The sequence below is a fragment of the Dama dama genome, chromosome 18 (genome assembly GCF_033118175.1).
Source record: "Dama dama isolate Ldn47 chromosome 18, ASM3311817v1, whole genome shotgun sequence".
In the NCBI taxonomy this organism is placed as follows: Eukaryota; Metazoa; Chordata; class Mammalia; order Artiodactyla; family Cervidae; genus Dama; species Dama dama.
Genome location: NC_083698.1, coordinates 51507841 through 51534047, shown reverse-complemented (window position 1 = coordinate 51534047; position 26207 = coordinate 51507841). Strand labels below are relative to the sequence as shown.

At 36.7% G+C, this 26207-nt stretch overlaps 1 protein-coding gene across 6 annotated transcripts in view; it reads left to right on the top strand.

Annotated features, from left to right (window-relative positions):
* FOXP2 (forkhead box P2) overlaps positions 1 to 26207 on the top strand; it is a 634677-nt gene that overhangs the window by 474328 nt on the left and 134142 nt on the right. For 4 of the 6 annotated variants that reach the window (XM_061165326.1, XM_061165325.1, XM_061165324.1 and 1 more), the window contains exon 6: positions 19672 to 19746. The exons of the other annotated variants lie outside the window; for them this stretch is intronic. In XM_061165326.1, the coding sequence (XP_061021309.1) occupies positions 19672 to 19746 (75 nt within the window). The remainder of the gene's footprint in view (positions 1 to 19671; positions 19747 to 26207) is intronic. 6 annotated transcript variants of the gene reach the window in all.

Here is a 26207-nt window from a genome sequence, read left to right as displayed (position 1 = left end):
ATTTTCTTGAAGAGATCTCTAGTCTTTCACATTCTATTGTTTTCTTCTATTTCTCTGCATTGATCACTGAGGATGGTTTTCTTATCTCTCCTTGCTATTCTTTGGAACTCTGCATTCAAATGGGTATATCTTTCCTTTTCTCCTTTGCCTTTTACTTCTCTTCTTTTCTCAACTATTTGTAAGACCTCCTCAGATAGCCATTTTGCCTCTTTGCATTTCTTTTTCTTGGGGATGGTTTTGATCACCACCTCCTGTGCAGTCTTATGATTCTCCATTCATAGTTCTTTAGGCACTCTATAAGATCTAACCCCTGGAATCTACTTATCACTTCCACTATATAATCATACACTTCCCTGGTGGCTCAGATAGTAAAGCATCTGCCTACAATGTGGGAGACCCAGGTTCAATCCCTGGGTGGGGAAGATCCTCTGGAGAAGGAAAGGGCAACCAACTCCAGTACTCTTCCCTGGAAAATCCCATGGGAGGAGCCTGGTAGACTACAGTCCATGGGGTTGCAAAGAGTTGGACACAACTGAGCAACTTTACTATATAATCATAAAGGATTTGATTTAGGTCATACCTGAATGGTCTAGTTGTTTTCCCTACTTTCTTCAATTTAAGTCTGAATTTGGCAATAAGGAATTCATTATCTGAGGCACAGTCAGCTCCCAGTTTTGTTTTTGCTGACTGTATATAGCTTCACCATCCTGGCTGCAAAGAATATAATCAGATTTCAGTATTGACCATATGATTGATAGAGTTAAGTCTTAAATAGGTTGATAATGAGTTTGGGGCCTTCAAGGAGGAGAAAGGGATCCAGAGTCCCCAAAGAGGAGACAGGGGGCCTGGGCTCTCAAGGAAAAGGACATTTTTTTTTTCCCTACATTCCTTCATCTTAGTCACATAAGACTTAATTTTCTTTATGCCCAGAGCTGATGATTATACAACAAAACAACTCAAGGGTATGTTTTTCCTTAAGCTCTGAACTAACGATTATATAACAACATTGTTTCTTGCTGGAGGACTTGTTTCTCCTTCTTAACAAGAGCCTTCTGACTAATCTTGTTATCTTAAGAAGTTTATTGTGGGAGTGGGTCTGGTAAGACCTTTCTATTGTTAGTTTTAATCTTGTTAATTTAAATGTACATTGTGGGGGTGGGTCTGTAAAAGTACATAAGGCCTTGATAAGAGTAGTGAAGCAAAGGCTCTCTGCCCCCTTTCTGATGTCTGTGTCAGAAGCTTTCTCTGTCCTTTTTCACCTAATAAAACTTCTGCCACACAAAAGCTCTAAGTGATCAAGCCTAGCTCCTGATCCGAAGCTAAATCTTCTTATTTGGAGATCACAAATCCAACATTGTTCACCGTAAGCTGTAATGGTGATGTCCATGTGTAGAGTCGTCTCATGTGTTTTTGGAAGAGGGTGTTTGTGTGACCAGTGCGTTCTCTTGGCAAATCTCTGTTAGCCTTTGCCCTGCTTCATTTGGTATCTCTTGACTTCCTAGTTTTGCATTCCAGTCCTCTATGATAAAGAAGACATCTTTGTTTGATGTTAGTTCTAGAAGTTCATGTAGGTCTTCATAAAGCCATTCAACTTCAGCTTCTTTGGCATTTTTGGTTGGGGCATAGACTTGGATTACTGTGATACTGAATGGTTAGCCTTGGAAATGAACAGAGATCATTCTGTCATTTTTGAGATTGCACCCAGGTACTGCATTTCAGACTCTTTTTGTTGACTATGAAGGCTCCTGCATTTCTTCTAGGAATTCTTACCCATGATAGTAGATATAATGGTCATCTGCATTAAATTCACCTATTCCGGTCCACTTTAGTTCACTGATTCCTAAAATGTTGATGTTCACTCTTGCCATCTCCTGTTTGACCACTTCCGATTTGCCTTGATTCATGGACCTAACATTCCAGGTTTCTATGCAATATTGTTCTTCACAGCAGCAGACTTTACTTTCACCACCAGACATATCCACACTTGGACATTGTTTCCACTTTGGCTCAGCCTCTTCATTCCTTCTGGAGCTATTTCTCCACTCTTTTCCAGTAGCATATTGGACACCTACCAACCTGGGGAGTTCATCTTTCAGTGTAGTATCTTTTTTGTCTTTTCATACTATTCATGGGGTCCTCAAGGCAAGAATACTGAAGTGGTTTGCCATTCCATTCTCCAGTGGACAACGTTTTGTCAGAACTCTCCACCATGATCTGTCTTGGGTGGCCCTACGTGACATGGCTCATAGTTTCATTGAGTTAGACAAGGCTGTGATTCGTGTGATCAATTTGGTTAGTTTTCTGTGATTGTGGTTTTCATTCTGTCTGCCCTCTGATGAATGAGGACAGAGGCTTGTGGAAGCTTCCTGAAAGGAAGGAGTTGCTGTGGAATAAACTGGGTCTTGCTCTGGTGGGCAGGGCCATGCTCAGTAAATCTTTAATTCAATTTTCTGTCAATGGGTGGGGCTGTGTTCCCTCCCTGTAGTTCTGTGGTAGGGGTAATGGCAGTAATGGCTACCTTCCTCAAAAGGACTTATGCCAGCATGCTGCAGCTCCCAGAAATGTTGCATCCAGTGCCCCTGACTATCGAAACTGCCTCTGCCAAAAACTCCTGGACACTCACAGGCAAGTCTGGCTCAGTCTCTTGTGGGGTCACTGCTCCTTTCTCCTGGGTCCTGGTGCACACAAGGTTTTGTTTGTGCCCTCCAAGAGTCTTTTTCCCCAGTCCTATGGAAGTTCTGTAATCAAATCCCACTGGCCTCCAAAGTCAAATTCCCTGGGGATTCTCAGTCCTTTTGCCAGATCCCTGGGTTGGGAAATCTGTTGTGTGCCTTAGGGAAGTTAAGTTACATTATAGTGTGAGCTGGAATGTAAATTCAATTCGGTCTGATTCCAATCCCTTTGCCTCTTACCTTGCCTTTAATTACTGATAACATGTAGCCTCTTAATTGCTATCTGAAATATCTCAAAATTTTTTTTTTTTTTAACAGATCAAAATAAGCAGGATGGCAAATGAGAAAACTGCCATTTTCTTGAAACTCCCCATTGTTTTGAACCCAGGTCAATTTGTGGTTAAGATAAAGGGGTGGTGATGAAGGGAAAAGGTTGGAGGGATGCATGGGGCCTCCCCAGTGAAGGGGGTCTTCATCACCACTACCACTAGAAGATTCTACTGGAGTGACTCTGACTTCCTTTATCCCTTTCTCTCCTGTACCTCATCATTCTCATCTGTTGGGAAGCACTGTTAAGAAGGCAGTGGGACATGGTAATGACATTAGATGTTTACCCAGTGACCATGGGGAATAATCTTTTGATATGGGGAAAAAAAAATGAGTAGCAGTCCTGGACCTCTACTCGAGGTTTTCTTGGCATCATGAGAACTTTAATATCAAATGATAGGAGATTTTCTGTGAGAGTGTTTTTTTGCTTTCCAATAATTGGTTCTCTTCCTTCAGGTTTCTTCTCTACCTCCCATCAGGGTCAGGAGGGGGAAAGGGTTTGTGGGGATTGAATCATAATCAGAGATGCCAACCAGATATGCTTCTGTGTGTGCAGCTTGAAGTCTCTATTCCTCATTAAAGAGTCTCTCATTTATCATTATTGGCAAGAAAAGAAGCTGCCACTGAGACCAACAGTGGATAAAAAGTAGCTGATCCAAGGGCAGCTGCTGCTTTCCCTGCAGGGATCAGAAAGGGAACTGCTGCATCCTTCAGTCCCCTCATAAATTCCTAGGGATGATCATGGTCTGAATCGTCCCCCCTAAGGAGTAAAGCATACAGTGAAAGAGATGCTGGTACTTTCCGAATTTGGACAAATGAAAGTATGATGCAGTGTTTGGTTTTGAAACATAATAGGTACAGCAGTGGCTCTTCAGGCTTCATTCGTTGATTCAAATCCTAGTCCAAAAATGCATTTCCATGGGAATGATCACCAGAAGGTAGTTAAAGGTCTTGCCCATTCCACAAGCTCCTAGGACTTGTAGGTTTAGTGCCTATAGAGGCACAATGCCCTATATAAGCAAAGCAGTGAATGCAACTTTTTGGTTGTACCATTCACTGCTTATGATATTTCCAATGAAGTCGGTAACAGAGATCTTTCAGGAGTACTCTGAACAGGAATTTCTTCTACTGTGAGGCTTAAAGGTATATTTAAACTGTCAACTAAAGTGAGATTTCTACTAACTAAAAATTAATAACCTTAGAGATATTTTATATTCCTTTCTGAATAAAAACCCTAAAATAAGTTGAAAGCTATACAGTACATCTAATGTATTACTGTCTGTTTTTTTTCCCCATATTATTAACTGTTTTGTAATCATTTTACTTTTTCAGCAATTGAAATTAATACATAAAATGAAATTTTTAGATTGAGCAGAAAAGCTGTTGCTTTAAAAAAATGCCAAATCTCTACCTTGAATCCTTGGGCTCTAACCCTATGTCCATACATTCTTGGACAATGCCTCAAGGTAAAAAACAAAGATTTATTCTTTGTTCAGTGTCTCATTTGAAATATTCAGAATATAGACTTACTCAGAGATTGGAAGCTGGTTTAATACATGTGCCAGCCATCCTGAAAGCCATTTCAATAGACTCTGTACCCTGGCATTTGTTTTAGAAATAATTGCATGCAAATGTGGTTTAACATCTGTACTATGTCTCTTAATCCTAACCAGGCATTTTCCATTAGATGTAGTCTGAAAATCACATTAAGAAAAATATATCATCTGTGAAATTATATTCTGAATGCCCCAAATAGCAGAGAAAGGGACAGTATCCAGTTAAATCTAATGTGAAGCATTCCATTTTTTCCCTCTGAATCCCAAATTTCAAAATGTGTATTTCATTTCTCTCAGTGCTGCACTATAAAATTGAACTGACATTTTCTGTTTTCCAAATTTTTCAACTTAGTTTACCACAGAACTTCTGTGAAGATGAAACTATACTGCTATGTAAAATTATATTATTAATTTTTGTTTGTAATATAAAATGCAAATGTATTTTTATACCTTTATAGGACTGCAATTCAGATAAGTTAAATTTTAGTACACTGTATTCTTGTAAGCAGAGTTTTCCAAGTGGAATTTTGTTACTGAACTGGCTTTAAATATACTGTAATTTACTAGTGTGCTTTAAAAAATAGGGAAAGAATATTAAGGAATAAAATATATGTAGAGTCCTAGGAAAGCAACTGATTGGAAGGGAGAGGAAGAGGAGTTTCTTGCAGAGTAGGGGAGTAGTTCTTGCCATCACTGAGATTTATAAGAATATTTTGTGCCCTTCTGCTTTCGTCAATTACTACTTCAGGGTTGTAATACTAAATACCTCAGAAATGCGTTTATGTATTTTACCCTTCATGCAATCCTCCAAGAGAAAGGCAGGTGGTATACACATGTAATGATGAGAAATTTGAAGGACCTTAAAGCCACTTTGCTTTACAGGATTCACTAGAAGCTCTGGCTTCCACTTCTCTGTCTCCATCCCTGCCACCCGCTCTTCACTAGCACTCTCTCTGACCCTGCTGGACTGTCAGTTTCTCTGAGTGATGCTGAGGGCCCTATACCTTCAAGCCTTCATAACGGCCTCCACTTTGGTCTTCAGTGCTCCGCACCTTCAACCACCTCACACCTATTTTTATACTAATGTCCATGTATTATCACTTAGTCTAAAATCCTTTTCTGTTCACTGTCTGCCAGGTAAGTACCTCTTCTCTATGCTCCCATAAAAACCTGTGCATCCATCTGTCATAGTACTTATTATGATTACCCATCACTAGTAGTTTGTCTTCCCAACTGGTCTATAACCTCTTTGGATTAGGGACACCTACTTAACCTGGTATCCCAATTCTTGACATAGAAAGTAGTTTTCTGCAGTATCCAGCAGAAGTGAGAGGAATCCCACCCAAAATTTAGATGTCGAAGCTGGTGACACTCCACACAAGAGGAGAATTTGAGAGAAATTTAATTATTCCCATGGGAGACTCTGGGGGAGAACTGGTGGGGTGCACACAGGTCAAGGCTGGCTAGGGACAGGACCGGGTGTAGACTGGGGCTGTGTAATGTCTCTGGGTTATGCTGGAGCAAAGATACCTTGAGCAGGTATTTTAAATTTCCCTTCAGTGGCCAGTCAGGGGGCACATACACAGGGTTTCTGTCCAAATGTGGGGCCACAAGGGGAAAGGGAGGTTGAAGACTAAAAAGAAGTCAGTAGTCAACAAAAATGGAGTAAGACCCTTTATTGTAAGTGGCATTAACTTGATGGTCAGTAAGTCTGTGGTGAATAAAATACTGAAGAAACCTAAGTCAGTCATTAGCGTTTCAGTCATCAACAGGTGGATCTGAGTGCCTGTGTGTCCTGTGCACCACCCGCTGCTCAATGTTTCTCCTTCCATTGGAAGTTTTTACCCTGGTCTGTTTCCTACCCTCTATTGCCTCACCTAGCCTCCTTAAGGCAATGAAAGACGTCTATATTTTCTTTTGAGTGCAACATATAAAAACTGAAAACTAAGGACAGTTGTTCTTATATGAGCATAAATACATCTGCCTAACTTCAATATACCCAGGGGGACAATCCCATGCACAGAATCCATCTGTTTTATCTATTAAGTAATTTCTGTATAACTTTAAAGTTGTCTTCCATTCTCCAAAGGATCAGGAGATCCAGGTCCTGTTTGTTTTTGTTTTTTCAGAAGAGCTTAAAATATTCCCTTGAACACAGCAAATAAGTATACAACAAATAAACAAAAATAAAATATTCTGCCAATACTCTGCAGGAGTATCTTATACCAGAAGTGTCTGTTGACTGTTATCTATATCACCTCTTAAAAATGTAATAACTTGCAGGAGCAACACCTTAGGTAACTTTCGTTTTTCAACGACTTTAGCTGCATGAAAGATACTTGATTAACATCCCTGGAGATTCAGGTTGTCTGTGGAGTCAGTGAACAGGTTTGATGATGGTTTAGTCGCTAAGTTGTGTCCGACTCTTGCGGCCCCACGGACTGTAACCTGCCAGGCTCCTCTGTCCATGGAATTTTTAGGCAAAGATACTGGAATGGGTTGCCATTTCTTTCTGCAGGGGCTCTTCCTGTCCCAGGGATCGAATCCATGTCTCCTGCATTGGCAGGTGGGTTCTTTACTACTGTGCCACCTAGGAAGCCCATATAATTTTAAATTATGATTAAAAATAAAACTCCTAATGTTTTTTAAACATGCCTGTGTTGATATGTTTTGATTTAACCTTATGTTTTATTTTTCCATTTTTATATATTGTACTATGCTTTGCAGAATAGGAAGTTTGATTATATAAGCTGGCATATTGAGGAAAGGAAAGGATGTATTTATAAAACTAACATTATGATGGAAATTTATGATTACTTCACTTAATTTTGCAAATAGTAAATATAAGGTGGCTAAGATCATGATTTTCAGCCTTATCTTTTGTATTTTCCCTGAAAATGGGTTGTAACCTAAAATTTGCTCCAAAACTTAACTTAAAAGCTATCAAAGTTTAATCCTAATTTTAACAGTGAGATTATAGATTGAAATATTTCAAAGTATTCTTGTTAATTTATATCTCTGGTTTCAAGTCACAGAAATGCAAGGAAAACTTTAAAAAGTGGGATCTAGTCAAAGATACAGAATTGGTTACAAATACCAGGAAAATCCCAGCAAAAATGTGGTCACAGAAAGGACAGGAAGCAAAAGCAAGATCATTGGGCAGGCTCTGTGGGGTCCCAGCATTAGGTTGGATGAATTCCTATTTATTATCCTCAAGAATCAGTTACTGAGAGAGAGAATCTAATGGTCTGTTTTACCACCCATTTACCCTTGAACCAGTCCTACCAGTTTGCATATGGTGATTGGGGGTTGGGCGGGGGGTGTTTCAGAATGGGGATCATCCCCAAGAAAAACTTTCACGCTGTTAGCAAAAAGAGGAATAGATGCCTAGTAGGCAAAATCAACAGATTTCCTCTGTAATAACTGAGCTGATTTGCTATAGGATTGTAGCATGATCTTGACAATGTTTTTTTTTTCCTCAAAGAATTCTGCTCTATAAATGCTGAGAAAACACAAGGCAATAGAGAATTATAAGTAAATAGCACTTAGTAACACATTATTCACTAGTGTGCAGGTATGCCTCAGTGTATGCAATGCATATGTTCCTAAACATTATATAAAAATCAGATTTCTTTTTTCTACTTAAATGTAATCTTAATTCCCTTTTTTTTTATTACTTAAGTAAAGAGTAATCCCTAATTTAATCCCATAAATTTGGATTCTCATGTTGAATTTGTTACTGGTGAGTGGTATAATTTGGCATGTTTAGAAAGAAAGTATACTATTTTTTTTAAGTTTACACTGATCCGTGAAAAAACAAGCATAGAATTAAAACTTTTAATAATCAGTACTTTCAATAATATTCTCTAAGCACTTGGACCAATATTTCAAAATCGATTTGAGTCAGTAGACCTAACAACTTCACTTTCTGATTGTAAGCACTGTCCCTTTTTGTCATTTCCTCCACCTCACCACCACCTCTGTCCACATAACGCCCTGCCTGAGCCAACTATATCCCATGATTAATGATGACCTTAAAGATACTCTCACTGTTTTGTATTATTCACTCTGATCTTGCTCCTCATTCTTCAAACTATGGCTTTCCTTCCTCCACTGTGTGTGTACTCAGTCGTTCAGTCATGTCCGACTCTTTGCGACACCATGAACTGCAGCCCATCAGGTTCCTCTGTCCATAGGATTTCCTAGGCAAGAATACTGGAGTGTGTTGCCATTTCCTACTCCAGGGGATCTTCCCAACCCAGGGATCAAACCCAGGTCTTCTGCATCTCCTGCATTGGCAGGCAGATTCTTTACCACTGAGACACCTAGGAACTCCCAAGCAAACTACTGAATATTCCTACAGAAAATCTCAGTATCAGACAGTATTGAATCTGCAAGTTCAGCTTAGCCTTCATCACTGTTCAGCAATTGTTTCTGAACTCCTTACCCCCAAACCCCCCACACATAGCACACACACATGCGTGCACACACATCAGCTTCGGATCTTCACTGTCTGCTTTAAGCTCCTACATCTCACACTGAGCCCCTATTCCCAGTGGCTTCATCTTCTAATTTGGAAAAAAAATTTAGAGGCCACGAGGCAAGATCTCCTGCTTCCTCTCTCATCCTCACTCCTAAAATAAACTCATATTGGTACCTCTCATTAGGCTCTTTTGTATCACAGTGAGGTCTTCTCTACAAGGCCAACTTCTCTTTTTATATATGATACTTGCCCTGCCCAGCCTTTCCTATGACCTTGTCTTGTCAGCTTCACAACTGCTTTCCTGTAGCTTCAGTCTCCTGATTTTCTGTGAGTCTCCCTGTCTTTAAAATCAAACATCCACAAAACAGTATCTTATTTGAATCTTTGTTTTATGTCAGGCAATCTTCTTAGCCTTATCCTTTTCTTCATCATTAAAATTTTGGAAAGAATTGTTTACCCTTCAACTTCCATTTCTTCTTTAACATATTATATTTCTGTCCCATTCTTATTATGAAATTATTTTTTGAGTAGCACTGATAACCTCAGAGTGTTGTATTCAAGACCAAGACTCATCCTACTTGACCTTGTTAGAACATCTGGGACTTTTGACACCACTCCTTTATCTTTTGCTGACTTCCCTCACCAAAAGTGTGAGGGAAGTCCCTCCCTCTGTTCATATATTTTTCTTTTCAGTTATTATATCAGTTTTTATATTTATCATTATCATTACCAAGGTGCCTGAGTGCCACCCTATACTAATTAAATCAGATGCTCAGGGCACTAGAACCCAGTATCAGTCTTTACTTGAAGCTAACCAGATGGCCTTAGCATATGGCACAAACATGGTCCACTGGAGAAGGAAATGGCAAACCACTTCAGTACTCTTGCCTTGAGAACCCCATGAACAGAATGAAAAGGCAAAAAATAGGACACTAAAAGATGAACTCCCCAGGTTGGTAGGTGCCCTATATGCTACTGGAGATCAGTGGAGAAATAATTCCAGAAAGAATGAAGAGATGGAGCCAAAGCAAAAACAACACTCAGTTGTGGATGTGACTGGTGATGGAAGTAAAGTCCGATGCTATAAAGAGGAATATTGCATAGGAACCTGGAATGTTAGGTCCATGAATCAAGGTAAATTGGAAGTGGTCAAACAGGAGATGGCCAAAGTGAATGTCAACATTTTAGGAAACAGTGAACTAAAATGGACTGGAATGGGTGAATTTAACTCAGATGACCATTATATCTACCTAGTGTGGGCAAGAATCCCTTAGAAGAAATGGAGTAGCAATCATAGTCAACAAGAGAGTCCGAAATGCAGTACTTGGATGCAACCTCAAAATCAACAGAATGATCTCTGTTCATTTCCAAGGCAAACCATTCAATATCACAATAATCCAAGTCTGTGGACTTCACTGGTGGCTCAGACAGTAAAGCGTCTGCCTACAATGCGGGAGACCTGGGTTCAATCCCTGGGTCGGGAAGATCTCCTGGAGAAGGAAATGGCAACCCACTCCAGTATTCTGGCCTGGAAAGTCCCATGGATGGAGGAGCCTGGTAGGCTACAGTTCATGGGGTCGCAAAGAGTTGGACATGACTGAGTGACTTCACTTTAACCCAAGTCTATGCCCCAACCCGTAATGCTGAAGAATCTGAAGTTGAATGGTTCTATGAAGACCTACAAGACCTTCTAGAACTAACACCCAAAAATGATGTCCTTTTCATTATAGGGGACTGGAATGCAGAAGTAGCAAGTCAAGAAATACCTGGAGTTAACAGTCAAATTTGGCCTTGGAGTACAGAATGAAGCAGAGCAAAGGCTAATAGAGTTTTGCCAAGAGAACGCACCGGTCATAGCAAACACCCTCTTCCAACAATGCAAAAGAAGACTCTACACATGGACATCACCAGGTGGTCAACACCAAAATCAGATTGATTATATTCTTTGCAGCCAAAGATGGAGAAGCTCTATACAGTCAGCAAAAACAAGACTGGGAGCTGACTGTGGCTCAGATCATGAACTCCTTATTGCCAAATTCAGACTTAAATTGAAGAAAATAGGGAAAACCACTAGACCATTCAGGTATGACCTAAATCAAATCCCTTATGATTATACAGTGAAAGTGACAAATAGATTCAAAGGATTAGATCTGATAGACAGAGTGCCTGAAGAACTATGGACGGAGGTTCGTGACACTGTACAGGAGGCAGTGATCAAGACCGTCCCCCCCAAAAAGAAAAAAGGCCCAATGGTTGTCTGAGGAGGCCTTACAAATAGCTTTGAAAGGAAGAGAAGCAAAAGGCAAAGGGGAAAAGGAAAGATATACCATCTGAATGCAGAATTCCAAAGAATAGTAAGGAGAGATAAGAAAGCTTCCCTCGGTGATCAATGCAGAGAAATAGAGGAAAATAGTATAATGGGAAAGACTAGAGATCTCTTCAAGATTTTAGAGATACCAAGGGAACATTTCATGAAAAGATGGGCACAAAATAAAGGACAGAAATGATATAGATCCAGCAGAAGCAGATGATATTAGAAGAGGTATCAAGAGTACACAGAAGAAATATACAAAAAAGATCTTCACGACCCAGATAATCATGATGGTGTGATCACTCACCTAGAGCCAGACATCCTGGAATGTGAAGTCAAGTGGGCCTTAGGAAGCATCACTATGAACAAAGCTAGTGGAGGTGATGGAATTCCAGCTGCACTATTTCAAATCCTAAAAGATGATGCTGTGAAAGTGCTTCACTCAATATGCCAGCAAATTTAGAAAACTCAGCAGTGGCCACAGGACTGGAAAAGGTCAGTTATCATTCCAATCCCAAAGAAAGGTAATGCAAAAGAATGCTCAAACTACCACACAATTGCACTCATCTCACACGCTAGCAAAGTAATGCTCAAAATACTCCAAGCCAGGCTTCAACAGTACGTTAACCGTGAACTTCCAGATGTTCAACCTGGATTTAGAAAAGGCAGAGGAACCAGAGATCAAATTGCCAACATCTGTTCGATTATTGAAAAAGCAAGAGAATTTCAGAAAAACATCTAGTTTTGCTTTGTTGACTGTGCCAGGGACTTTGACTGTGTGGATCACGACAAACTGTGGAAAATTCTTCAAGAGATGGGAATACCAGACCACCTGACCTGGCTCTTGAGAAATCTGTATGCAGGTCAGGAAGAAGCAGTTAGAACTGGACATGGAACAACAGACTGGTTCCAAACAGGAAAAGGAGTACATCAACACTGTATATTGTCACCCTGCTTATTTAACTTATAAGCAGAGTACATCATGAGAAATGCTGGACTGGATGAAACACTAACTGGAATCAGGATTGCCGGGAGAAATATCAATATCCTCAGATATGCAGATGACACCACCTTTATGGCAGAAAGTGAAGAAGAACTAAAGAGCCTCTTGATGAAAGTGAAAGAGGAGAGTGAAAATGTTGGCGTAAAACTCAACCTAAGATCATGGCATCCAGTCCCATCACTTCATGGCAAATTGATGGGGAAGCATTGGAAACAGTGAGAGACTTTGTATTTTTGGCCTCCAAAATAACTGCAGATGGTGACTGCAGCCAAGAAATTAAAAGACTGCTTCTCCTTGGAAGAAAAGCTATGCCCAACCTAGACAGCATATTAAAAAGTAGAGAGATTTACCAACAAAGGTCTGTCTAGTTAAACCTATGATTTTTTCCAGTAGTCATGTATGGATGTGAGAGTTGCAGTAGTCATGTATGGATGTGAGAGTTGGACTATAAAAAAAGCCAAGCACTGAAAAATTGATGCTTTTGAACCATGGTGTTGGAGAAGACTCTTGAGAGTCCCTCAGACTGCAAGGAGATCCAACCAGTCCATCCTAAAGAAATCAGTCCTGAATATTCATTGGAAGGACTGATGCTGAAGCTGAAACTCCAGTTCTTTGGCCACCTGATGCTAAGGACTGATTCATTTGAAAAGACCCTGATGCTGGGAAAGATTGAGGGTGGGAGGAGAAGGGGACGACAGAGGATGAGATGATTGGTTGGCATCACCAACTCAATGGACATGAGTTTGAGTAAACTCTGGGAGTTGGCGATGAACAGGAGGCCTGGCGTGCTGCAGTCCATGGTTTCTTAAAGAGTCAGACACGACTAATTGACTGAACTGAACGAACTGAGAACCACCTCTTTAGATGATCTCAGTGACCACACATCCACTCACTGCTTGTGTCCACCATGTAAGATCTCAGATCTCCCTGAACTTAAAGCTTATACTATTTTCAAATATTTGCTATAAATAGCTACCTGCATATCCTGCAGTCACCTCCAAAGTAGTATTTCCAAATGAAGCAAATCCTCTTAAATTTTTTTGTTTTGTTTTGTTTTTTATTTTTTGTGTCCTCTTAACTTGCTGGCTACATCACAATCTACTTCCAGTGTCCTTCACTCTTTCATTCTGTCACTCAGATAATCTTCAAATCAGAAGTTAGCCTCTTCTCAAAATGAGTACTGTTTTCTCATTTTGACTGCTCTTGATTTGGCCTACACTGTAATTAACTTTCCAGTGAATCACTGGGCATCTTGGGCTACCATCTATAAGGTCCCAGTTCTAGTCTAAGCCCACACCCTCAGGCTTTTGGAATGTCCCTTAAAAGAAAATCTGCTCTTCCCTTTACCTCAGGGCATGATAGAAATTCTCTTTGTCTGATGTACAGAACTTTCCATAGTCTGAGTTTACCAGTCTTCTCTCTCATCCTGTCTCCCTATACATCTCACATTTGAGCCACACCCACATGCTCACATTTGTCAAGTGCAATTGTAAGTCTTTTGGATTCTCTTTTTCTTCCTTTCCAGGTCTTTCTTTTTCAAGTAATAAATTTCTCATTCCTAATACATTCTTCCAATATAGTGGAACTGTTCTTTTTATGTAATAGTACATTTTTCTCTAATGTTGAGTCTCAGCATAGGATCCATGGGTAGATTCAGGAGGTCAATGAACATGAATGGAGGAAAATGTATTCTCATTTTCTCTTCTAGTTAAAACTTAATATTTTCTTCTCTTACAAATGTAGGTAACAAACCACAGTAAGATTGGCATTGTCTATGACATTGTTTTACAGTGTCATAAAAATTATGACAGATGTTTTCATATTATATTACAGCTGGCAAAAATATCTAGAAGTATTAGTTATGCTTATTACTTCTTAAAATTATAGTGACTATTAACCTGACATTATGTCTTATTATGTAATGTATTCACAAAGAAGCACATTGATTAATATTTATAAACACGGCTCTTTTAATATTTTGATAATTGAATTTCAGTATAACTGATTTCCTTCCTAACTTCTTATATTTTATTTTATATAATTAAATGTTCTTTCTGAGGAAGTCATTCTAGACTTTATCAGACTCTCAAAGAGGTTCAAGATGCAAATGGCACACTTAGTTGTATCCTAGATTACAAGGCTATTCTTCCCACTCTCCTCTGGAACCAGAGATGATTTTCTTTAATTTTTATATCTACATGGATAATATAGCTTATAGCACACAGTAGGTTCTTAAGTATTGAATGACTAAATAATAGAATAAAAGAGTGAACACTTACCTCTCATACAAGTATCTTGAACACAGAAGCCAGTATTTCTCCAGTGTAATCATGGAAGCTCTAAATCACAGTTCTCAAGATACTTGAGAAATGCGTACTCGTGGATTTTGAATCTGATTGTCTAGAATTTTTGAATCTAGATGTCTAGCCTTGAATTCTTAATTATAACAGTTTATCCAGACATTATTTTACATGCTAAAGTTTGAGAATCTGTAGGTTTCATGATGTACAGCAGCCTTAAAAAAATAAATAAAAGCATGACCTTTGTAAATAATATCAGCTCCCTGGGCTTTATTTTCCTTCTCTGCAAAGTGGTTCTTTGATGGCTGTACTGTATTCTCCTCACTATATCATATGGGTTTTGTAGTCAATGCCACAGAAGGAAATAAGACAGTCTTACTGCTTGTTCAGAACGAGGAGTCTTCAGGCATGTGCTCATACTGGTTTGGTTCTCCAGGGTGTGTTGTCTTTCTACTCATTGACTGATTTCAAATGCTTTACCTCCTATTCTGATCCACTGGTCTTATGAAATACTCACAGTGTTTCCCAGGCAGTAGTTCTCTTTTCTTTACTTCCTCTGTCAAAGCTAGGCAGATTTTAATCTGATTTTCAGAGATGGGCATATTCAAAAAAATATTTTGAATTTGCAAAGCCAGCACGTATGATTCTGGTACAACCCTGGCCACACTGTCCTTGAGACAACTTCTCTCAGATTTGATTAATGGATTAAAAACAGACAACCAAACCAACAAACATAACAGTTAGAGTAGAGGAAAGGCCACTCAACCATTTAATTTTATTCTTGTTTCATATTAGGTCAGGAGGGTCCACAGTTCTTGACTGGACAAAGACTTTTGAAAAAAAATTTTTGCACCTTTAAAATGTAGATCATTATTCCATTCATATATCATTTTGTCCCAAATTTTAAAAGACACTAAATTTGTAAACATATTATAGAAAAATTTGATTCTATTTCCAGCCAACCTCAAAAAATTATAATTTAAAAATATGTTCATTTGTTAGGAAAGATCAACTTATAATACTTTCCTATTTTTCTATGAAAAATATACCATCATCAACTTTGTAGAAATTATATTATTTCTTAGAAGTCACTTAACTTTGTCTTTGAATTAAAAAACACCCTCACATTAACTTTTTGCTTTGCCACACCAGGTTTCTAAGGAGAAACAAATATTTTATATTCATGTGGAAGAGACTTTGATTTATATCATGAAGTCTAATAGTAATAGAAAGCTATTTGAATGCAGATAGAATGTCTTGGGAAATTTTGCATCCTTTACAGTGTTTTTTATATACAGTAGAACTTTAATAATTTTTTATTTGAAAAAAATTGAATGTTCTGAAGCAATAATGATAGCTAATAATTAGTAATAAGTACATAACTAAGAGACATTAAGCATATGAATACCAGTACTGTTCTAAGTACTTTATATCAGTGTATTTAACAACCTGAGAACCTTGTTATTTACTATTCCCTTTCTAGACAGAAAGGTATGCATATGTGCTAAGTATGCTTTATAGTCATGTCTGACTCTTTGCAACCCTAAGGACAACAGACTGCCAGGTTCCTCTGTCCACTGGGTTCTCCGGGCAAGAATACTGGAGTGGGTTGCCATGTCCTCCTCCAGGGGATCTTCCCAACTCAGGGATCAAACCAGCTCTCTCTGTCTCCTGCAGGGCAGGCGTGTTCTTTACTGCTAGAGCCACTTGGGAAGCTGGACAGAGAGGAAGGAGAGCTAAGTAACTTACTCAAGGTCACACTCCTAATAAGAGTTGAGTCAGGATCTGAACCCCAGAAGACTGTCTCCAGACCTAGTGCTCTCACAGCCAACACAGAACGATTTACTCTTTATTGTTTTAACAGAAAATTGCAATGATCCATATTTAATAGAAGAATAGATTCCCTCTGAAGTTAATGTTGAAAGCCCATTCCAGTACATTGTCATGGCCTTTTCACTCTTAAAATGTTCTTTGGTGCTTATCTGAAACAGATGCAAACACTTAAAACATTCATTCGTATTGTATTTCCCTGTGATTTGCTGGACTATGTCAGGTTGCCTCCAATAACTGTATGATTTCATTTGCCTTGCTACCCTTTTACAGACCTGCAACCTCATGGATCTGTTCAAGCATAGTTGGTTGGAGGTTGATTAGCGTCTCTTGCCAACATTCTGTCTCCTTCTGTTGTAGAGAGCTCTAGGACAGCCGGGAGAAGCTTGGTGGGTTTTTCAAAGCAGTTTCTTCAACCAAGCTTTTTGGCAAGATGTGATGATGGGCTAATGGCAGTGCAAAGTTTATTCTCACATACTTTTAACTCCTGGAGTTACTAATTGGGAGTTACTTAAAAGACTTTACCTTTCAAACGGTTTACTTTTTTCCAAGGTATTGTTCTTCAGTAAACATAAGATTAAGTTCACTTTCTCTTTTTACAGATTTTGATTTTTGACTTTTTGTTGCTTGTTCAACTCTTTTGATTGTTTAAACTTATAATTTTGCATGCAAAATGACTGGGCAGAAGTGTCACTGCAAGTCCTTACTGTGGGGCAGTCCTATCTCTTCTATCTCCAAGGAAAGATTAAAGACAGTATCATTTTTATTTGCTGTATTTTTATCTCTGGCAACAGGAATGATTTGGCACTGTCAGCTGATGATTACTTTGGTTAAACAAAGTTTCTGATTAACAAAAATATGTAATGGCTTCAGAAGGTCCTTTAGAATTTTGTTTTATGTCAAAGTTATCTCAGTGGTTATCAGTTGAAATCATATTGTGTAAATTTTTGAGACACAATTAAAGAAGATATGTTTGGATTATACTTAGATTTACTGAAATTGTATTTATGAGTCATTTGAGCTGAGAATGGAGAAAATTCTCACAGTGATTCTTCAAGTTGCTCTCAACCCATAACTGCAATCTGTAGAAGTAATGTAGCAAAAATCTCCCTTACAATGAAATCCTTCTGATAATTTTGGCACCTATATTCTTTAAATGGTGCCTACACCATTTTATTCCATAGCATCTTTTGTGTATTTTTATCAGTACACTTGTATCTGGTCTGGAGTTTTCCTGTTTTTCAGTCGTCTCTACATCTTCCTTCAGACCTTGTGATTGGGATGGCAAACCTCCAGCACCAAATATGTTTTGTCTGTGTTAGAGACACAAAGTACAATATTTAAGTTGGGTGCTCTTGAAAGAGCTTAAGGTGATGTTGCTTACTTATGAAATTTCATTTTCAGTACTAAATATAAATAGTGTTGTGGCACTTTTTGGAGTTCTGATCATTTTTGGTTTTAGGTAGACAAATGTCGATCTGAGCATTTTTTTGTTAGTTAGTTCATTTCTGTGGTATGGAGTAGCATTTCTTTTTTTTTTTTTTTTTATTTTCAGATGCTTATGACCTTGTTAAATAGCAGTCCAAAAATCATGTGGCTTGTTTTGATTTTAACCAAAGTTACAGCTGCCTAGCTGTAAAGCAGTCAGTTTCTCTTATTATGACTAGTTCTTCAACTTGTACTGTTTTAAATTGCCTGCAATTAGCATATTTCAACCTTATTTTTAGGTTTAAATTGCAGTGTGAGAGTGTACTCTCCTCTTAGCTAATTAGTGCTATCAAGGAACAGTAGGTTACCTCATTAGTACCATGTGCATTTAATTAAAGAAGAGAAAATTGGAGTTAACCTCATAGTTAATATTTTCACAGAGTGCTACAATGCCAACACCTTCAATTGGAGTCACACCCCTGTGTATCTAATTATTCACTGGTGCCAAATAAGGTTAGCAAGGGTACTACAAGGCTGTTGACAAAATAATTTAGATGAAAACGTGTTTGTTGGATTCTGACAGTAAAATATAACTTGAACATATTTTCCTCATCCTCATCTGCCAGTGTCAGGTGACACAATTCTTCATAGGAAACTGAAAGAGAAGAATATTTGGGAAGCCATTTTTGTTTTTTCCTGTTTGAATTAATGTTGCTCTTATCTTGAAAAAAATGACATATAGTCGTATAAAGCATATACAATCTGTTTCTTAAACAGAGCCCCTGAACTTCAGAGATGTATTTGAAAAGAATTATTTATAAGATGTAATATTTACATGCATCAAACCACTACAAATACTCCTTGACACCCCTACCACATTCCTCCTTGCTTTTCTTCTTTTCTGGTATACTTATAATTTCCCTTGTGTATCTTACGAATGGGGATCATCCTTTCATATCATATGTGAAGTCTAACGATGTGTTGTCACATGGTCTATTCAAATGCAGTGTAATCCTTTTGCCCTTCAGACAAAATCTTTTGAAATGTCTAATACTACTTAGGTAAAAAATGACATTTCATGTCATTTATCAATAAATAATCACTTTGCTTTTACAGATAAAAATGCAAACTGTTCATTTGAGTATATAGAATAGTTTTCAATACAAATGACGTAATTCAACAGGTTTTATCAGAGATTATGGAGTTTGGCTCCATAGTCTTACATATATATTTAATGGCAATATTTGTGTTGTAGTAATGCAGAGCCAAGACAGTTTATTAAACGAGGTTCTTGTGATTGTTCTCACATTTCAGGACAAGACAGGCTTTATGTTCATTTATATTGGTTGTAATTGATGAGTCAACAGTTAGCTTGTGTGAAAAAGATAAAGTTTAAGGACAACTAGCAACCCGTACTCTAAAATTATAGTACCATTTAACGTTGTGGGAGTATTTACTAATATTGGCTATAAGTTTAGTTTAGAAATGGGAAGTAAGGTTCTTAAGTCAAGATCATGGTAAATCAATAATTTTTGGTTAGTGATTAATTCATATGTTCAAATATTCAAAATAACATCTGCCAAATCATTCCTATTTTTAAAATTTATACTATTATTAGCTGTGATGCAAAGGTGGGATAGTTTTGTCTAGGTTGACCTACCAAGATAATAATCCAAAATAATTTTCTTAAATGATAATGTACATTATTAGCATAAGATTGGGGGAAAAAAGCCAACTCCTGATTCTCTTTGTTTAATCTAGGAATTGCTTCCAGAAACAAAATTATGTGTCTGTGGCCACTCTTCTGGTGATGGGCATCCTCACAACACATTTGCAGTAAGTTACACTGGACAATTAGAGATTCAGCTACTACATATAAGGCCATAGACCCAACCCCATTAAATAGCTGGTCTATGATTTTCTGTTAGTCACTGCCATATAGTCGTGAAGATGATCAAGAGATGACTAATGTTAAGGCACAGATGTAGTTTTTTTTCTGCTGCTTCTTATATTCTTACTTCAATTCTGTTTCATCACTTATGCAGATCACAGTTTCTGTGAATTGATGACATTAAAGTTTAAGTATGTAAGGGTGTATGGCTGTACTTTTCTTGAACCACTATGCTTTCTGGAACAGATTTAGGAATAACTTGATGAGATGTTATTGATATGCATAAAATAAGTCAATGGAGATTATGGCTAAATATGATACATATTTTAGGGAATAGTTGCTATTCTGAGTTCTGCAAGTTAACATATAAATATGCCAAGGCCTCTTTTTACATATTCTGTCACCAAGTATAATTTGTCTCTTTAGACTATAATATTCAATGAAAATTGCTTTTGTGACCCAATTCACATACCAGTTAGCCTTGGAAATGAATAGCAATCTTGAAGTGGCCATTCAAGAATTTTTAAATAGAGCAACTTCATGTTTCTATTTAGCATGGACACTACCTGTATTCCTAAGGAATCTCTAAATATGTAAGTCATATATTTTCTTTTATAGAATTTTTGCTTGTTTCTTGAGGAATTGTTATAGTTTTTTTAGGTTCTATGGTCTAGAATATCCCTAAATATTCCTAAACTGTCTCACCAAAAAATATTTTTTACTACCATATACCTAATATTTCTTAATTTATTATTGTAGACTCATAAGCAAATAATAAAACAGAAATACCGAATTTCATACGTTGGTTAAAAAAAGAGATTTTTATCAATAAAAATAGTGTCAGATTAACATGGAATGCTAGTCTTTGTAGAAAATATACAGTCCTTAGACATTTTTTAAAATGTTAGATGCAAAGCAAAAATAGAAGTGAAAAAAGCAATAACATACTGTTTTATGGAAATAATGAATGCAGGGGACTGGTAATAAATTTTGTATATGAAATTAGGATTTATAATAGTCTGAAATTACTTAGTTTAGGGTTTCATTCATTTTAATTCTAAAGTGCTGTCCTCCTAATAATAGTAATAACTTTTGAAAGAATAGCAAATATTAAGAAGAAGTGGCAAGTTTGCTCAAACTATGGAAATTTATGTGAAAGACTAAAATAATCTTAATTCCTAAGTTTTCGCTGTATGTTTTGAAGAAAAATAACCTTCAAAAATAGCTATGTATTTTAACTTAGTAAAGAAGATTAAAAAAATGTACTTTAAAAATGCTGCATTAAAAATTAAGCAGGCAGTATTCCTAATTGGTAACACTTTTTCCTAAAATAATCTCAATGGAAAAATTGTTTTCTTTAGCCTGAAGAGTGAAATGGCTTAACTAATAATAGTTAGTTCTTTATGTAAATCTGCTTCTACCTTTAAAAAATTATTCTCTAGTCTACTGACAGAAATTTAAATCTACAGCATTATATCTTTTCACTGAAATGTTTTCTGAATGAAAACAAACTGTAGAGAAATTAAGTAAATGGCTCACAAGTGCCATGCAGTTCCTCAATGGCAAGCCTGAAATTATAGCCCAAGTCTGTGAGATCACCAACGTATCGGTCTTCCCAGGGGTATACCACATCATTCATGACTGCCTTGAATACTGTGTTGAACAAGAGCCTGAGATTATGCCATGTATCTGAGACTATAGTAGGTCTACAAGGTAGAAAGAAAGCCAGCATAAATTAGTGAGGTCTTCTGTGGTTGGTGGGTAGAGAGCATGACAGTGCATGGATCAGGTGTTTCCCATCCTGAAGTGCACCAAACTTAATATTTCAGATTAGTCACTGAGTGACTTTGCAAATGATGCTTCTGGACTTCACAACACCAGGGAAACATTCAGTACTAAGTAGGGGCTTATTTCCTTTATTTATTATATTAGATACAAATTTTTTGTGAGCTAAAATGGCTACATAATGTGATTTAAAATCCAGATGCAAACTAAAAAACTATTTATTATTTGTAGTTGACAGTTTCTGTTTGATGGACATGGCTCTCTCTCTTAGTATTTGTTAAATTTTATTGTTACTAAAATGCTGGGGTAGTACTTGAGTAAGTCTGAACACCATGAGATTACTAGAGATTACACTGATAGACTATGTATAATGTGCATCTACTAATTCATTGCAATTCTGGGCAGTAGTAATTGTACCTGCAATTACTTATATCATCTCGACATAAAAATTATAAATCCTAAACTGCTTCTACCTTTTTTTTTTTTTTTTTTTTAGGAAATCTTTGGGCTCCATAGGTTGTACATTTAATATTCTAAGAGTAACAATTTAATATTCTTATTATAAGTTTGAATTTTCTAAGAGAAAGACATTGAATTCTGGCTTTAAAAGACATGAATATGAGAGTAAGTGAGTTTCACTGTAAGAGGTTACTTTTCAATACTTGCTTTTCACACTCAGTTTTTTCAAATGGCGTATATTTAACTCTAATCTGGCAAATCTTTAGTTTACTTTTCTTGCAGACTTTAGTAATAGTATTGATGCCTTTCTTTTTTCCCTGGCTACAATCCTAAATTTCACAACTTTGGTTTCCCTGCCGCATGATAGTAACCCAAGTTCACTCCTCAAGAGATCTACCCTGTTGATACTTGATCTGCCTGAATGCCCTTATTAGCACCTACCTGCAGATAGTCTTTACTTCAGGTTTTTACACCTATAAGAATACTGTTTTACATAGGACTCTGCCTGTTGGCTCTATCTGTTAAGGCAATTATGCGGAATGCTCAGTCTTTGTCTTTGGGGTCTTAATTTCAAAACCTTTACCACTGGATTATATGCATATTTTGATGAACAAAATTTGTCAGATCTGTAAATTAAAAGTTAAGACTTGGTTGGTCTTGGTCTAGCTGTTATGTATCACATTCAAATTAAATTACATTGACCACCTAGGGTCTTTTCCTCTACAAATCTTGACTCTATTATGATTGCCTCTTGAATGTTTCATTTTGATGGGAATTGTGGATTGGAAAAATTAAGGAGAAGAGGACATTGATGGTTTTAAGAATCTTTTTCTGTTCCAAATTTCTCTGTCTTTTTAGGCTTTCCATAAATTTTACCCAGTACCAAATAATCTGTCCTGTGGACTCTGGCATCAGCTTTCTAAATTGAATACTGGGTAATTACTTGACTTTTTTTAGCCTTATGTTTGCAATCTGTAAAATTAGGACAGATAGTAAAATTAGGTAGATAATATCTACCTCACAGAGTGGTAATACGTTTACATTTGATAACCCCAAAACAACTTAGCATGATGACTAACACACAGAAAGTATACAGTAGATGTCTGACTCAGTATCTATGGTATCATCAATATACTCTTGCTTGGACCAAAGAGGAAATTCTATTTGATATAAATTTAAATATGTATTGATATTTGGTATTAACACTAAGCAGGAGGTTTTGGATATTAACTTATGCTATGACCAAGATGGGAATGTTGCTTACTGAGTGGAAAATACTCACACACTAATTTTTTCACTCACAAAAATCAGTTATCTAAATGTTTTGTGATTTGTTAAACTAAGTGAAAGAGAAAGAACCCTGCCTCACTGGACCTAAATGGTGTCCTCTGGCAATCAAAGAAAATCATGGGGAAAGAATGTTAGCAAAAGTGATCGTACCATCAGCTGTCTGTATCCAGCCAGAACACATGAAAATAAGGAGTCAGGGAATGCATGTGGAGTACCAGTTTATCACCAATTAATTTCTTCCCTTTTCTATTATAAATGTATTAGCAGAGATTAACCAAGAATTAGAGATAAATTACTACTTAGTAGTGGTGTTGATAATTTTAACTAACAAGCTGGAGACAATTAACCAGATGGGATAATGTTGTGGTAAATTTTTTGGAAAGTCCTTCCTATAAAACCTATATTGCAAGATATAACTGCTTGTTATTAGTGTGAATGTGTGTTAGTATAAGTCTGAATTTATTTTGAAGCAATTCAGATCAGATTTGTTAATTCATCATTTTATTTTGAGTAATTCATCCTATTACAATAGGACTGATATTATACTAAGTCCTTTGAAATGAAATAAACCTTAAGATGATCAAATATTTCAAATGCTTATATTACAAATGATATGTTAATGCCAATATGCTATATTATAGTGACTGTATTTAGAGCTACTATTAAAAACCTTCTAGGTTTTCCACTGGAAAGAGAATAAAGATTTCAGTTTTTAAAGCTTTGACTGACATTTGTATGCAACTCCTTGATTAATCTTTTTCTTTCCTAGTGTAACTCAAGATATTAATAATTATCTTTACACACCTCACTCAGCTGGGATGTAGCTCCCTGAGCTCAGTTCATTCTAGACACCTCTCCTGAGTAATTTGCCTCTCACCTTCTATTTTACTGCAATATTTGAGACTGCCATGAATTCTCTTGATGTTGGTTCCAAGAAGGACCAGTAGCAGAGCTTTTTCAATGGAGACTATTCTTTGAAATTTATAATGAATAATTTACTCCCCTTGATGATTCACCAAAGCATTAGTATAGCAGAAATCAGGGGCTGATGAAAAGATTATTTATTTAGGTATCTGGTTTTGTTGTTGTTAATATATTTTTCATCAAATAAATTGATACACACACTAGAATATGTATGTGGCAATAATGTGAATTTATGGTGCCCGTCGAGCAGACTGTATTTTTGCTTTCACATTTAAAGTTGTTTGTAATGAGCTACTAGTGATAGTCTCTGCAAATATGAAATATAATAAGCATTAACTTTTCACAGTTCATTCTATAGTTCTTACATATTTCTTAACATCATTGATAAACTGTATATTCTATTCTATATTTGTTACTTGTATTTCTGTTCCTTGTATATTTCTACATCATTTATTGTAGCATAGTCAGTGAGAGGCACAAAAACAAGTCATTCTAGTGTATAAACTTGCACACCTGATGAGTACATGCACATTCACAAGCATACATACACAAGCGTACATACACATACACATCTAAAAGATCAGTTATGGAAAAGAATGTTCTTTTTTTAAATTGAGTTCTATCTACAATTCATTTTTCTTTCTCTTCTTTTGCAGTTAAATCTTTTACATTTTAAATTTTCATTAGGTAAAATGAGTTATGCACAGTATTGACGAATTACAGAATCACAATTTTATTATTGGCACCATTCATGCAACAATATATTTACATAAAAGTATTTCTAAATAAATTTTTCATATGTTTAATCCTTAGGATGTCAAGTTAAGCAGTACATGATTCCCAATGGCATTCAAATATAAACCTGAAACTGCACACTGTATTTAAATATAAACATGAAACTGTACTTTAAACCTTTATCCGGTAGAGTTCAGAAAGCTTACTATTACCAGAATTCAGTCATGCTATAAGCACACAATGCACCATACAGCTTAGATGAAATTGTACTTGTTTACTTCAGTTAATTATATTCCTTATCAGAATGATAATAAATTTGGTGCAAATAGATTCACACTACTGATAAAATAAAGAATAAAGTCTTATACAATGTCTGTTAAGCTTTTCCGGATGGAACTTCTGTCATATTTAACATTAAGGAGCTGCATGAAGTGCTCATACTCTTGCAACTATGTTCCTAAGTTCTTTTCCCTGAAGTTGTCATTATCATTCTAGCAGGGAGCTTCCTGTTCTGTCTTAAGAGAGGTAGTGGGAGATATTTTAGAATATTGGCAGAAGTAATCTACCACTCAGATCCAGTGTGTTGTAACATCACACTCCAGGATAACTATAATATCTTAATTTTCATTTAGAATTTTTGTGTAGAATATTTAGTGGGGCTTACAACAGATTGTATAGAATGAGAGTAAGAAATCTCAAGAGATCTTGAGAGATCTTAAGTGCTCTTTACTAAGAGTATTCTTAAGAGATACTACAATGAAAAGGAAGTCTCAGGTAAATATATTGGAGACAAATTCTTATTAAAGTAAGCATGATTCATAAATTCACATATGGTTGTGTAATTTGAGAGAGAATGTTGGCAAAGTAATATCAAAATTTGATAAACAAGTGTAAAGGTTTAAGAATTTAATGTTATATATGCAAACCTAGTGAATATTTTCTTGATACAAAGGTTACTGTTGGGGGAGTGTGGAATTTCCTTGGTTCTGTCTCGTCACAACAAAAATTTGAAGTCACAGACCAGCATTACAGCCCTGGGACAGACCGTGTCACAGCTCTCGGACAGATCAGTGTTACAGCTCTGTGTTACAGCTCAATCTTATTTAGAAAATAAAGGAAAATACATCCTCGAGGCGTGAGGGCATGCTGACCCAAAAGATGCGAAGAGAAGAAAGAGAGAGAGAAAGAAAGAGAGCAAGAGAGCGAGAGACAG